The 14,975-nt window shown below is 34.5% G+C and overlaps 1 protein-coding gene across 12 annotated transcripts in view; it reads left to right on the top strand.

The window, feature by feature from the left end:
- The window catches only part of LOC149800051 (uncharacterized), a 121,785-nt gene that overhangs the window by 22,027 nt on the left and 84,783 nt on the right, over window positions 1–14,975 (top strand). For all 12 annotated transcript variants that reach the window (XM_089959597.1, XM_089959607.1, XM_089959603.1 and 9 more), the window contains exons 4-7: window positions 1,658–1,763; window positions 2,619–2,755; window positions 6,299–6,432; window positions 8,642–8,768. In XM_089959597.1, the coding sequence (XP_089815723.1) occupies window positions 1,658–1,763; window positions 2,619–2,755; window positions 6,299–6,432; window positions 8,642–8,768 (504 nt within the window). The remainder of the gene's footprint in view (window positions 1–1,657; window positions 1,764–2,618; window positions 2,756–6,298; window positions 6,433–8,641; window positions 8,769–14,975) is intronic.

Here is a 14,975-nt window from a genome sequence, read left to right as displayed (position 1 = left end):
AGAAGATGTTGCTGATCATGGCCTAACTGAAATGGGGACTCGTACAACATTTTGGAGAGGACAAGATAATTGGTAATGCAACCAGTAATGCTGTCATTGATGGTTCTGCAACCTTGGCTGAATACTGTCGTGCAACAGATGTGATCCCACAACAAAAATGTCACGGACAACATGATCAAGTTGTGGAACAGTATGTTTGAATATAATGAAGACCAGTTCCATAATTTGCTTAAGTTGGCCAGACTTGCACTGGTTCTCCCAGTACAAACAGATTGTGGGAGGGGATTTAATTCACAAAATAGAATTCATACTATTTTGAGCATCAGAAACACTGATGACTAGATACAGGGGGATCTTGTAGACCATTTCCCGTTTTCAGAGGCTTTGCAGAAATTGGGTGATAGGAAGCAGAGAAAACATCTTGGCAAACTGAATTAAGTATGCAGTTACCTTGTATATTTGTTGTCAGAGAAGTGATATAAATTCATTAAGGGGGCGCTTACCAGTTATTATGTACTTTTGAGAGAGTGACGTATGTACGGTGAAGTAGTTCGCATTTAAAACATGCACAATGGAGAGAATGTTGGCATACCTCTATGCTACATTAATGTAATGTGGATGATATTTCTTTGCATATTGTACTTTTGGAAATTTTACATAATTTAAGCACATTGCTAACTAAAGTGACTGCTCCCTTGTGTTAAAAAATCAGCCTGAATTAGTCTAAAGTACACTATACATAGCCAGTATAACCAGTGAGGAAAGCCAGGGAAATTCTTTTTCTTTAAAATCCTAATCCTATGCAAAATACGAAACTGTAGAGCGCCACTTAAATGCTTGTTTTAAGTTAGGTGTGCATATACCTAATAATAATCCTGTTACCCATCAGCTAACTATTCAGCATTGGCCACCCTCCCCCTGTCCTGTGGTGGTAGGTGAGCAGGACCTCACTCTCTTAAGAACATTCCTGGCAGCATCACTGGATAAGTTTTTGATGAGCTATCTTTCCTGAAAAACCTGTAAATGCTCATAAATTCTGCTACAGATTTGATAAAAAAATTTCATCTTTGTTAATGTCAAGATTCCTTTTTATTATTATTTCTAAGTTTTATTTCTAAACTTCACAGTTACTTTAAAATCATTTGAAAATTTCATATCTTGTACATCAGTCACCATGTTCAATACCATAATTGATAGAATATTAAAGTTTGTACTCTGATATGTGAGCAGTTCTTGAAAGCTTCCCTAAGCATGATCATAATTTCGTTCACAGAAAAGGCAGTTTTACTGAAAACTCTTTAAAGTTATGTCAGTTTTTTTGGTTATAGAACGCAATCATTAATTTCACAGATTTTTATTCAGTAAGTCTAATTTTATCAACCAGTACCATGAAAATCAGATGTTTCAAACAAGAAATTTAATCATATTTAAATATGAAATGAAGTTACCTTAATATTGACAAATTGAGAATGTATTTTATGTCATATTTGTATAAAACATTTTTAATGGCCACAGTTTGTAACAGTGTGTACAGTGTAAATTGATATGAAAAGTATTTAAATGAATTAGTTTTTTTCCAAAAATTGTTAAGATCATAAACTGCAGTCTGTTTGTTTTTAATTTGTTATATTTGTACATTTTGTTTTTGGTTACATAGGATGTCAGCTGCAATGAGATCTCCCAGTTGCCAGTAACAATAGGAGACCTCAAGTCCCTAAAATCTCTCAATGTCAGAAGAAACATGCTTGTAGAACTTCCTCTTGGTAAGTTCTTGGTAGTGAATTGCTTGTTGTGATAAACAAAAAGTACACTCTATATGTATTGGAAAAATCATATGAAAGGGGAATGTTTCAAAGATTAAGGTAAGACATTAGATTTTGCATCAGTTCCATTTGTAAATGCATCAATTGATTTGAACAAACCCCAGTCAATTCATTGCTCATTTCGCTGCCAATAGTGAGTCCAAATGACATTTCTTGTACTAAATTTGTGTGTTCCACAAAATTATACTAATTCCCAGACCTAGATAATTCAGAGAAGGGTCACAAACCTTCAGATGTTCTCCAGTCCAGACATCCATTGTACATGTAAATAGAACTAATAATTGAAGAAAAGATGATGTCCTTGTGTTCATCATTGCATATTATTTAAAATGATGTCCAGATTAACATTTTAAAATTATTGGAACATAGTTTTTTTCCTTACAAAGACAATATCTTTGAAGAGATTTTTAAATTAAATGTTTTCCTCTCTGCACAGTAATTTTTTTTAACATCATTTACCTTTACAAAACTTTGAGGGTGGCTGGCACTCTCGATAAGGAAGAAGCCTATAGATTTAGGGGTCAGAAGGTCAAAGGTCAAGACAATGATATGGTAGGTGTGTAATGTACCAGCTTTGGCAATTATGTCTATGTACTGAACTCAAGTTTTGTGAGAATTGTGGCCCTTTACTTCCACTTTAATACATTTCTACAAAGAAATATGCTGATGGATAAAAGTTAAAGACAATAAAGAGCAGAAAATAAAACTCTAATCTTCACAAAAACCGAATTAAATATTTATTCCTGTCAAGAGTTTTCATGCAAAAAATTAAATGTTTTCTTTTCTTTATTTCAGAAATTAGTAAATTGAATTTAAGAAAGCTGGATTTTTCCTGTAATAGGATATCAAGGATTCCAACAGTTTTTCGGAAGATTGAAACAATAGAAGAAATTGTCCTGGACCATAATCCATTAACCTTACCACCAGCACATGTAAGTTTGACTTGGTTGAGATTATCAAATCAGTTCAATGTTATCCATTTAGCTTGGCCACATAATTATCCCCCAATTCCACATGCAGTACCTTGAGCTGTTCACAGTCTACAGTTACCAAACTTTGTGGGTAGCTTGTACATGGTGCAGGGAAGTGCCCAGTAGATTTTGGTGTCAAAGATCAAGGTCATGGAAGGAAGAATGCTGGTTTTGATATAAGGGGGTGCACTATAGATATTATGAACTTCTGTGAGAGTGGTGGGTGTGAGGTGAAGTTGTATACATTTGCAACATGCACAATGGAGAGAATGTTTGTATACCTCTATATTTGTTGGACTGTGGCTGAAATTTCTTTAAATATTGTACTTGTGGAAAGAGTACATGATATAAGCAGACCGCTCCAGTGGCCTTGTGCTTAGAAGATTTGCCTCGAATGAGGGAAGCCTCAGGTTCGAACCATGGCCGAGTCGTACCAAAGACTTTAAAACATGGTACTAACAGCTGCCTCGCTAGGCACTCAGCATTAAGAGGTTAGTGTTTTGACTGGTTGGCCTGGTGTCACACTAATGTGACTGGGTGGGACATCATGCTATGTCTGCGGCATATTGCCCCACTGCTAGACATCACTATAAACTGACACTTTGCAGACATTGTAGCAATATGACTGAAAAATTGTTAAAGCTATGTTCAAAATCCAAATCACATGCGCGCACACACACACATGACCTAAGCACACAGCTAACTAAAAGGACTGCTCCCTTGTGCTAAAAATAATCAGCCTGAATTAGTCTAAAGTTCACCATCTTTAGCAGTTATTGAAATAAGGAAAATGAATATTGCTAGACTAGACAATACCTGCATCTGAAAGTGCAATGAATTAATTACCAAATATTTAAAATGTAAAAATATTTATTTGCTTTTTTTTTTACAATTTACCTTTGAAGTCCAGGAAATGAAAATGACCAAGAACAGCTAGCAGTTTTTTTAAAGGTGCACATCTGAAGTAAGACCAAGCTGTATACTCTATAACCTATTTTAAACCCATCAATTTTACACCAAAATAAAGGGAATTAAAAGTTCTTTGAACTATACTTGAAATGCACAAGATCTTTTTTAAGAAAGCCAGTATATACAGTGAGGGGGCCCGGAGTGTGCCTAAAGCGCTCACCATTATGGATCACTGCCATCTCACCTCTGTCTGCATGAGTTTGAGTCTCAGGCTTGTCTAACATAGGTACGTGAGAAAACCTGCCAGTAGCTTCTCGTGGGTCAGTGGTTCTTCCCGGAGTTTTTCAGGGTTCTTCCTCCACCAATTATACTGGCCACCATGTATAGCCTATCTTGTGCTGAACAATGGCGTTAAACCCTACAACTACATAACCGGTGAGGAAAACCACGGAAATTCTTTTTCTTGAAAAATATAACCCTGTGCAACTTATGAATCTGTTCATATTGATGTCTAACACCAGAGGGTTGTAATGAAATATGAACCAAGCTGACAACCACCACATTATTCGTTAATGTGGACCCAATATGCATATGATATATTTCTTGTAATATGAAGGTAAAAGATGATCATTAATACCAATTATGATTTAATTCACATGCCAGCTATTGCAAACTAAAGTTCTGTAACAGCATAATGACTCGTGTCATTGTAATAAATGCATATTTACTTTTAACAATTTTAACAGTTTAATTTGATTTATGTCCTGAGGCTCATATTATATCATATCCATTTATAATAATGAATACTCATTAAACATCATGTAATCCAAGGAAATTTGAGAAAGATAAAAGCATCAGAGTTCAAGAAAATAAGAAAATGAAATGTCTTTGTTTTAGTGCCTAATCCGTAATTGCTGTGAGCTTTGTTTTGATTTGGTCTTTAACTTAAACACTGAAATTCCTAATACTGCAGATTACAGCAGAGAAACTAAGTTTCTTAGCTTGTACATGCACAGAAAAGAAGATCAACAATTGCTTAGATTAAGAGCAATTCTATTTATGTTGAGTTAGCAATGAAAAACTTAATAAACACAATTACTGCAGTAGGGATTAAGCCTGCTTGCTTGCTTATGTATGGAATTAAATGATGGCATTATCTTTTACAATGACTCCTAGTTTATCTTACTTTCATGACACATGCATGAAATTTAATACTTAATAAATTCTTGCAAGTCGAGTTCAGTTGCACGCTGCACAGATCCAGATCTTTTATCGTATAATGTACTGGCAAGTTTGGGTGTATCCAGTAGAACAATTGACATAGACCCTAATCTTCAGGAGCATTATGTGGTGGTATATTTGGTCTGTGTTATTGCTTTTGAACTTTACATTTACATGAGCATATATAATACACACAAATATGTTTGTCTTTGTTCCAAAGCATGAAATTTTGTACACATGAATTTTATGTGATTTACAGCATTTTCACTGTAGTGTACAAGTTTGTCCAAGTATTTATTACAATGACTGGTTCAAGAGATGCCATTGATTTCAATTTCATTTAATGTTTTTGGCTGAGAACCATGATTGTTTTGACTTCCATATTGCCACAGAATGAGCTGTATTTAGAGGCAAGGCTATATTTTGGTTTTGGACACTACACAGCATATTTTCCTCCATGCATTAATAGAGGATAATCTGATACCCTATGTCTATTTATCTGTAACTGTGTATCATCCTGAGTGGAGATGGAACAAACTTTGTATGTATGTTGTCAATGTGGTAACCGTCTGAGAGGTTGGTATAGTCTTTGCACCTCTCCAATAGTCAACCTAGGATGGGTTAAAGATCAGATTCACAAAATTACAATGACATTTTCATATATGTCACAATCAAACTTGAATCCACATTTTTTGGATAGATTTTGTGTCATACTGCATTGTCATTATTGGAGGTTAGGATGGAATTGGGGATGAGAGCAGATAGAAATGTGCAGTAAATCATGGGAATGTGCAATTGCAAGCCATCATTGATGTTCCTTTTATTCATTTTAAAGGATTTTTTATACTTTAATAATTGGGGATGGATCAGTATTGTGTGAATTATACTGTCCCTTGCTGTGGGGTATATTTTACACTGTGACAAAGTCCTCTCAAATATTACATCAGCTTGTTGGATTATGTCTAGAAATTAATATATTTCAAAGAACTTTTCATACTCCATAAAATATTAAAAATACAAGCCCAATAGTGATCAGTTCAGAAGGAGGAAAATACCAATTTTTAATGTAAGAACATGTCCCTCTTTTTTCCTCTGGTACCTTTCTTTCATTTTAAACTAGCAAAGGGATTATGAGTGTTGCCAAAGCAGTTCTTGCTGTTTCTGTTTTAGCTTGTCCTTTGAAAGCTTGTAATTATCAGCTGTATCTCCATCTGTAATCAGTGAATTGGACGTTTTCACATATGCTTGCTAGCAAACTTTAAAGATTTATTTTGATTTTCTGCAGAAAACTTGACAAGTTGAGGTCTATTATGAAACATTTGCCATAAAACCCCAAAAAGCAAGTATGTATTGTGTTGACTTCTTTTCATTTAGGTATGTACCAAAGGTCGCCAACATATATTGAAATATCTTCATGATGAAGCCATTAGGGAGGACAAGAAGAGGGGAATCCTTAATGAGGTCGAGTTGAAAAGATACAGAAAGTCTCTTCCTCCTCAGCAGTCAATGTAAGTACACATCAGATCTTTATTTTTTAACAGTCACTTTAACAATTTAATGATTTTGGCATTTTAATCGATACTAAATGTACAAAATAATTTTTGAACTCGTGAACGTGTTGCATGTATGTTCTCTTAATATGGCTGTTACAGAAGTTATCATGAAAATCTTATTATGACTACTGCTTCTGAACAGGGGGCCCTGAGTGGCCGAGTGGTTTAAAGTGCTCTCCGTTACGGATCACTGCCATCTCACCTCTGTCTGCGTGGGTTCTAGTCTCCGATTCAGCCAATGTGGGTATGTGAGAAAGCTTGCCAGTAGTTTCTCATGGGTCGGTGGTTCTTTCCTGGGTTTTCCCGGGTTCTTCCTACACCATTAATACTGGCCGCCATGTATAGCCTATCGTGTGCTGAAAAATGGCATTTAAACCCTAAAACAACAACAAAAGCTGATGAACAAATGGTCATATTGACATGGAATTTTCATGAAGACCCTTTTTTCAGTATGCAGTATGGTATTGTTGTCGTTTTTGTAGGGTTTAACACCATTTTTTACCACACGATAGGCTATACATGGTGGCCAGTATTAATGGTGGAGGAAGAATCTGGGAAAATCCCGGAAAGAACCACTGACCCATGAGAAGCTGCTGGCAAGCTTTCTCACATACCCACATTGGCTGAATCGGAGACTAGAACCCACGCAGACAGAGGTGAGATGGCAGTGATCCGTAACGGAGAGCACTTTGGACCACTCGGCCACTCAGGGCCCCCAGTACTGTATTAAAATGATTTTTTAGCTTTGTCTGCAACATGGTAACCGCAACAGCCAGTTAAAAAATATTGTCACTTGTCCACTTGAAGGAATTGGGCATTGACCTGGGGTTTTCATTAAAGCATTGTGTTCTGTAATTGGTCCCAGATGAAATGGTGCATCTCTACCCATCATATTGCACTGTTGTGTAATAGTTTGAAAGCCAGACCTATAGAGGTCTCTGCCTGCAATTTTGTACTTCACTGAGATTATGAATACAGTGACAATGAATTTTGACCAGACTTTTATAAATATTGGGTTTACCATTGTTTGGAATATTTTTACCCTTTTCTTTGGAGCAGCCACATAAACATGTCATGCTGTTATTTCTGTTTTTGTTTATTATGAGGAAATGCAGCTGTGCATTTATCTCTTGTTTGCAGTTGTTGCAGTCTAGAGGAAAGCAAGCAGTACTCATTCTGTAGGATAATTTCACATTAAAAGAAAGACAACTGAATATTCTGTGTGTTGTCTTTACCAATACAGATTACAAGTAGTTGCCTCCTTTGATAAGGGATGTTGTAAATTCATAATAAACGTGAGTAATAACTGGTATCATAAATTTGTATCATTGTGACAGCTTGGGGGTATCGGCAGTGATATTTTTTTTAAGCAAAACTCAGTAGGACCTTGACATCTTGGCCACTTTTCCAGCACTAGTTTCATTGTCGTCATTACTGTCAATAGTTTGTTATGGTTTAGTTTTAAAAAAGTGCATTTGCACATATTTCCTAAATGTTTTCTCACATATTCACGTTGGCCAAGTCGGAGACGCAAACCCACATAATTAGAGGTGAGACAGTGTGGTCGGTAAAGGAGAGTGCTTTAGACCACTCAGCCACCGGGAGTCCACCAAGAAAATGTGCATTAGGGTTTTGTTTGAAGTTTTTCATTTGTTTATATTTCCTAAATGACTGGATAGATTTCCTTAATACTTTGGATGCATTATTATGAAGATAAATGTGCATCCTTGGACCTTGGGATCAAGGTCATATTTATAGAAAATTTGTATTATGATTTTGGTTTTAGGTTTTTCATTTACATGTGTGTTCTAAACCTCTTTATGTATTGTCTCCATACTCTGGATGAAACATTATGTTGCTAAGAACTATTTTCCTGCAACATGCTTGCTGAACATTTTGACCTTGGGGTCAAGGTGACACATTTTATAACACTGCTTTGACTGTAAGTTTGAAATGCAGGCCCTCGCTTTTTTAAAAATAATTTTGTTTAAAATGTATGATTCCTTTGAGGGAATCTCTTGTTTTATGGCAAAGTACATTATATACTCCCAGATTGTTTGACCTACTTTCAGATTTTACCAGTTCAGCAATTGTTTTATACTTCCTCAATTTTAAGATGACCAGATATGAAAATAAATCAGAATCTTGTTGGCATTCATTTCAGTTCTTCAGATGAGTTTAGAAATCTCGTGGATTCTCCAGAAAACAAATGGAAGCGGCACACAGTTCTTAGTAGCGATTCTGGATACAGTACAACTGACAGTCTAGAAAAATGTGGCTGGTCATCAGAGGTACAGTTTCTTTTGTTACATTCAAGTAAACTTAAGCATAAAACAGCTTGAGGTGATGGGGGTATTTCTTCTGCCTATATTGTTACATTGTGAGTCAAGTGTATAGACACCATCATTACCAACATTACAGTTTTGTATTTAGATTTTTTGCTTAAAGTTGTGTATGGGGATGGTATATTTAGGTGCTTTTCATAGCCAAAACATAGCATTCAACTGACTTTGTTTATTTAGGGTGTTTCCAGCACAGCAATTTTTGAATGCATCACAGAGAACTGTTACAGTCAGTTGTCCTCATTTAACTTGCACAAGCCGCATGAATTGTTGTTCAGTAGATTATAGAGGAGCTTCAGCTACACCCTTGGCATCCTATCACATGGGTAATGTTTATAATTCTGAAAAGAAATGCCAAACTTTATCACCTGGAACCAATTAGAAAGAATTATTGAATAAGGAAAAGCAGCATAATTAGACATTAAAGTAGGTAACATTGGTAACAACCTCTGTTTCAGTTATGACATCTTTGAAGGAATGTTCCAACTGTTCAAAATATTCAGAGAAGTGTAAAGAGCAAGGTTTAAACAACAATGAAAAATCCTAGAATTTGAAGATTGGTTTGAAAATGGATTGAATTTGGCTTTATCTTTAAAAGTCCTTGCAATTGTTTAACAACTGGTTGAATTAGAGTACAAAACATTAAAACTGAATATTTTTAAATTAAGAATTCATTTTATTTATGTATTTTCCAAAATTAGTTAATAGGATATAACTGTGTGGATCAAATGATATACGACAGAATGATAAATATGATAACTGTGTGGATCAAATGATATACGACAGAATGATAAATATGATAACTGTGTGGATCAAATGATATACGACAGAATGATAAATATGATAACTGTGTGGATCAAATGATATATGACAGAATGATAAATATGATAACTGTGTGGATCAAATGATATATGACAGAATGATAAATATGATAACTATGTGGGTCAAATGATATACGACAGAATGGTAAATATGATAACTGTGTGGGTCAAATGATATACGACAGAATGGTAAATATGATAACTGTGTGGACCAAATGATATATGACAGAATGATAAATATGATAACTGTGTGGATCAAATGATATACGACAGAATGATAAATATGATAACTGTGTGGATCAAATGATATATGACAGAATGATAAATATGATAACTGTGTGGATCAAATGATATACGACAGAATGATAAATATGATAACTGTGTGGATCAAATGATATACAACAGAATGATAAATATGATAACTGTGTGGATCAAATGATATATGACAGAATGATAAATATGATAACTGTGTGGATCAAATGATATATGACAGAATGATAAATATGATAACTGTGTGGATCAAATGATATATGACAGAATGATAAATATGATAACTGTGTGGATCAAATGATATATGACATGGGTAGTTACCAGATGGAGTAGATGTCATGGCACGCTAATTCAGAATTGACAACCTTAAGATTTGACCGTAAGTATTACTGAAATGGACCTCTAAATACAGTCTTGTGATTAATAGCAAGAATTATGGAAATGCAATTTTGATAAAATCTGTATACATATCTATGCTTGATTTGGATCTGGGTTTCAGATTAGGCAAAATGAAGTTGGAAAGGGAACCAGACTAACCACACATGAGTACCTCAGATGATTTCAGCGGCACATACTTTTTTCATGCAGAATGTCAGCATGATCATGCTGTTGCTTATTTCATTTTTTAAAACTGGTGTGCAAGAAATGATACATGTCCAAGACAAAAAGGACAATAAGCCTCTTAAACAGTTCAAGTAGAACAGAAGAATTAGAAAGGATATGGACAATTCTTGGGAATAAAAAGCTGAAAGGGCAACAGTTATGTTTAATGGACATTAGGTGTTGATTTGAGTATGTCTTGGGATGGGAGTGGTGATTGCCATTGCCATGTTAAACTGAATTTAAAAAAGCAAAGGATTATATTAAGTTAAGAGATAGCAAGAAGCCATTGAGTTACACAGGTTTGGAACTGCATTTTGAACAACTACTGGAGGTAATTAAGGTCTGTGTACTTGAAAAACTTTTTACCTGAACATAATGTTTACCATCATAGCATTGGTCTCCAATTACACTTCTGAAGTTTCTAAATGCATGTTTGTCAGCTTGACAATATCAGTACATTACATTTTATTACACTTTACTGACAATTGGTCTGACATAATTAAAAAATATTGACTGCCTTACTGAGGTCTTGTTTAGGTTGGCAGGTCTTCTAATTATATATTTATTCTTTCTTCTACAGCTCTGATTATTTATGCAGAGAGAAACAAAGTAAAACATGGAGAAAATTAAATTTTATTAAGAAAACTGCTCCTTGAAAACTGCTTGAACAGTTTTGGTTAAACTTGGGGCTTTATGAACCATGTATTGCAAGTTGCAAAATTTTAATTTTGTGAACTATCCTTAATATTTTAACTATTTTCTTTGATTATTATTTTCTGCATTGACATTGAATAAAGCATCTTAGTAGGGATATAATAAGTTCTTCAGTCATGGTAAATTAGAAACAGAACTCTAGCTAAAAGTTGAATTGAGGGTTGCAGAGGGTCCTAGACACAGGAATTTCCATTATTGATAGAGATCTTAATTTTTTGCCATTCTGGTGTTTTGTCAGACAATGTTACCATTCTTCGTTTGATGCACTTTGTGTAAGTGTTTGTGCAAGTCATTTGCAGGCACATTGGTGGGGCATTAGTGCATTTTGAAAACTGTTCAATTTTCATGAATTGTTCATAAAAATTTGCATTTGCATCATAGGTGAAAAGAAAGAATAAAATCTACAGTCAAACCTGATCTCTTGGACAGCTGTCTTCTGGAGACCACCCATTATTAAAATTAGATTTCTTTTGGATACCACCCATTATGAAACACAGATTTTTAATGCTCAGACCAATCTTACACATGTATACAAAAATAGACTCCTTAGTTTACATATTGTATTATATGGATGTGATTTTAATTTAGGTCCACGGTAAGAGTATTTGGTATCTGTATGTAACTTTGTATTTTGTATGCGTGTGTGCATATATATGTATATGTGTGTGTGTATTTGGGAACGCAGTAGGAAATAACCTGTCTGTCTAGATTGATGCATGTCCAGCCTTGCTACCTTTGTCATGATGTGCATGGACTTTCAAAGATACCAAAACCTGATTCTGAGTTTGAAGCACTAAATTACATAATAATTTAGTACTGATACAAAAATCCTTGATAAATTGAATAATAATAGTTGTTAAAAACTTTGTTTTGATAGAAAATTGTATTGTATATGTATTTACTGTGGAGAATAAGATTTTCATAAAATTATCAAATTTCTGCACTTCATTTATTTTTTGTTAATGTTCAATTCGTATTTTTGCTAGAACTTGAAAACAAAACAAAATTCTTGTACAAATCTGTATAAATCTTTGCCATCATTTCACTGCCAATAAATCTGGGAAGACAATATGTTACTGTGTTATTAAAGATTTTATTATCAGTTTAAAAAAAATCAAACCTTGCCTTTATTTGTCATAATCTAGCCACTATTGTGCTTAGGTGTCTTAAGACACTAATACATACAAACATTTTTCTGGGTTTTTTTTAAAAATATTTTTTTAACTTCAAAGAAAAATATTGAGCCTAATAATCATAATTTTGTACAGAATGGGTTTGGTTTTGCTTTTCATGCATGAATCTAGTTCAGACATTGTGTATTTTTCTATTCCTTTTATGTAAGTATGCATTGATGTTTGTTACCTTAGTTGAGTCTGAAGTCTTTATGGTCTATCAATTTCTGTTTGCATTAATTCATAATTTGCTAGAAAAGTCACCTTGCATCTTGTTTCCATTGTTTATGTCCTCTTTCACACCCCTTTTCATCATGAACTATTAAGTAAGTAGGAGCAAATGTATATGTTTGCCAAGATTTGGAATGTATCTTGTTACAGTGTTTGTCCATCTAATTATGGGTACAAAATGTCTGATGTCAGGTTCGCAGGGACCGGTCCGTGGAAGAAGGAAAACTGTTTCCATACAATAACTTGACTTTAGTACCAGATACCTTGATCAGACTTTGTAGATGTGGTTTGCATTTGACATACAAAAGATACCTGTTGATTTTGGATTACAAAAGCCAAAGGTTAAGGTCACAGAGACTCAAGGAAGATAGAATTTGCACAGTAAATCAAAAATTCTTTATCATCAACTTTGACCAAGCTTTTTGGATTGCTTGTAATAAGAACCAGAGGGCAAGATTACTGTGATAGAGAGAAGGAAACACGTTTAACACAAAACTGCTTAAGCCCTGTAACCCCTGTTTTCATTAAACTTTGTAGATGCTTGAATATCAGAGGTAGGACAACTATTATTTTGGGGTTTTAAAGGTCAAAGGTGAAGCACAGAGGGACTCCAAGAAGAAATACTGTTTAAAAAATAGCTCCTGTGCTGTGTAACAAACGGGATAAAATTTGTAGATGGCATCAATTTGAGACAAGAAAGGCATCTTTAGATTTTGGGGTATAATAGGTAACAAATCCAGGTCACCATGACTGAAAGAGGTCAAATGGTTTCTTCAAATAACTGGAGCTTTGCATCTTTTACCTTGACCAGATGTTGTGCATGCCTAGCATATAAGACAAAGGCATCTGTTGATTTCAGATTCTCAAGGTTGAATATACAACCAATAAAAGAAGGTTGTACCTAAAATAAGTTAACAATTATACTATTTACAACATGGCAGGCATTATTTAATGTATCCTTTACAGTACGCTTATTCTGTCTGCAAAATGTTTCCATTCCCTTTATGGGTTTAAAATTTATCAAAAGGTAAATGAGAAAAATATGGAAAAATATCAGTTTCTTCTTTTGATCTTGGTTTTCTTATGAATAAAGCCATTCCTTGAGCCACAATACTAAAATTAAATCTGAAAATACTATTTTTGCTGTTAACTATACCCACTCCCACCTAACCAGGGTACAATGCTTGGTCTTTCTTGCTTTAAACATGCATTTATTAATTACGGTGGAATGAATAACATCTTTGATAGAAATCTTTTGCATTTATGTGCTGTATTCTAAAGGTTTCCAAATTTGAATTATTTGCTGTGTTCTTCATTTTCTATGGACATGTTTTTACACAAGTAGGGTCTAATTTGTGCTGTTGTTCATTTTCTGTTATCATCTCTTTAAACAAGAAGGTCTGATTTACTGATGCAGAAGATTGCTTTGTTGGACTAATGCCATCAGATTGATTGAATACATAAAGAGTTTTGATATGCCTATTCATTAATTATCTCAAATCATGTATGCCTAATTGCAACAGCAACTTAACATTGGGTTGACTTAAAATTATTTGAACATTATATGACTCATATATGCACTTATCATACAGTCATATTAACACTTTTAGTTTTTACAAAATTATGCTTCTTGTTAGGTTGTTTGTCCTGTAAATCACAGAACTTAAGGGCCCAACTACTCTAATTGTTTACTCAAAACAGTACTTGTCTTTACACAGACAAGTTTACACGTTGTTGAGTCATAATGATCTGATGAGTTTTTGCAAAGTTGTGCACCTTTGATACTTTGTTACAAATCTACTCTTCTAGCTTTTGAACGGGTTGACTTTAAACTTGGTAGATTTGGTTCTTGAGATGCATACCATATATACTCACTTGTAAGAAGAGTCCATCTGCAAACTGCACAGACCCAGATCTGTGGTCGCATCATGCACTGGCAGATCTGTCTTTGCAGTATGTTAGGAGTAATTAGTTGAAGAAAAAAAAGACGTGGATCATAATCTGCAGACACATCATGCTACAGGGGAACAGGATCTTTGTTGTTTGCAGTTTGACTAGACTTATAAGCAACTATATATGGTATATATTGGAACTGATAAAGTTTCCTTGAGACGAGTTCCATTTCAACATAGTACTATTGGCGTGTTGAGAACGATACTGGCCATAATGGAAGCATTGTTTTCTTCAAGTATCCTTAAAAGCCTTATCATGTCATCATCACAATATGATCTTCAACTGGAAGCCAAAAGACCAGGTGGTTAAACTTACAAATACTTGCAGCTCATCTCTGAAACAATTGCTGTTGTTAGCGTCCACTTAAGGCAAAAAATCCGTAACTAATCAAA

This window comes from Sinohyriopsis cumingii, chromosome 5, assembly GCF_028554795.1.
Source record: "Sinohyriopsis cumingii isolate HCF-2022 chromosome 5, ASM2855479v2, whole genome shotgun sequence".
Classification (NCBI taxonomy): Eukaryota; Metazoa; Mollusca; class Bivalvia; order Unionida; family Unionidae; genus Sinohyriopsis; species Sinohyriopsis cumingii.
The sequence above is the reverse complement of the archived record's forward strand: the minus strand, read 5'-3'. Positions and strand labels throughout refer to the sequence as shown.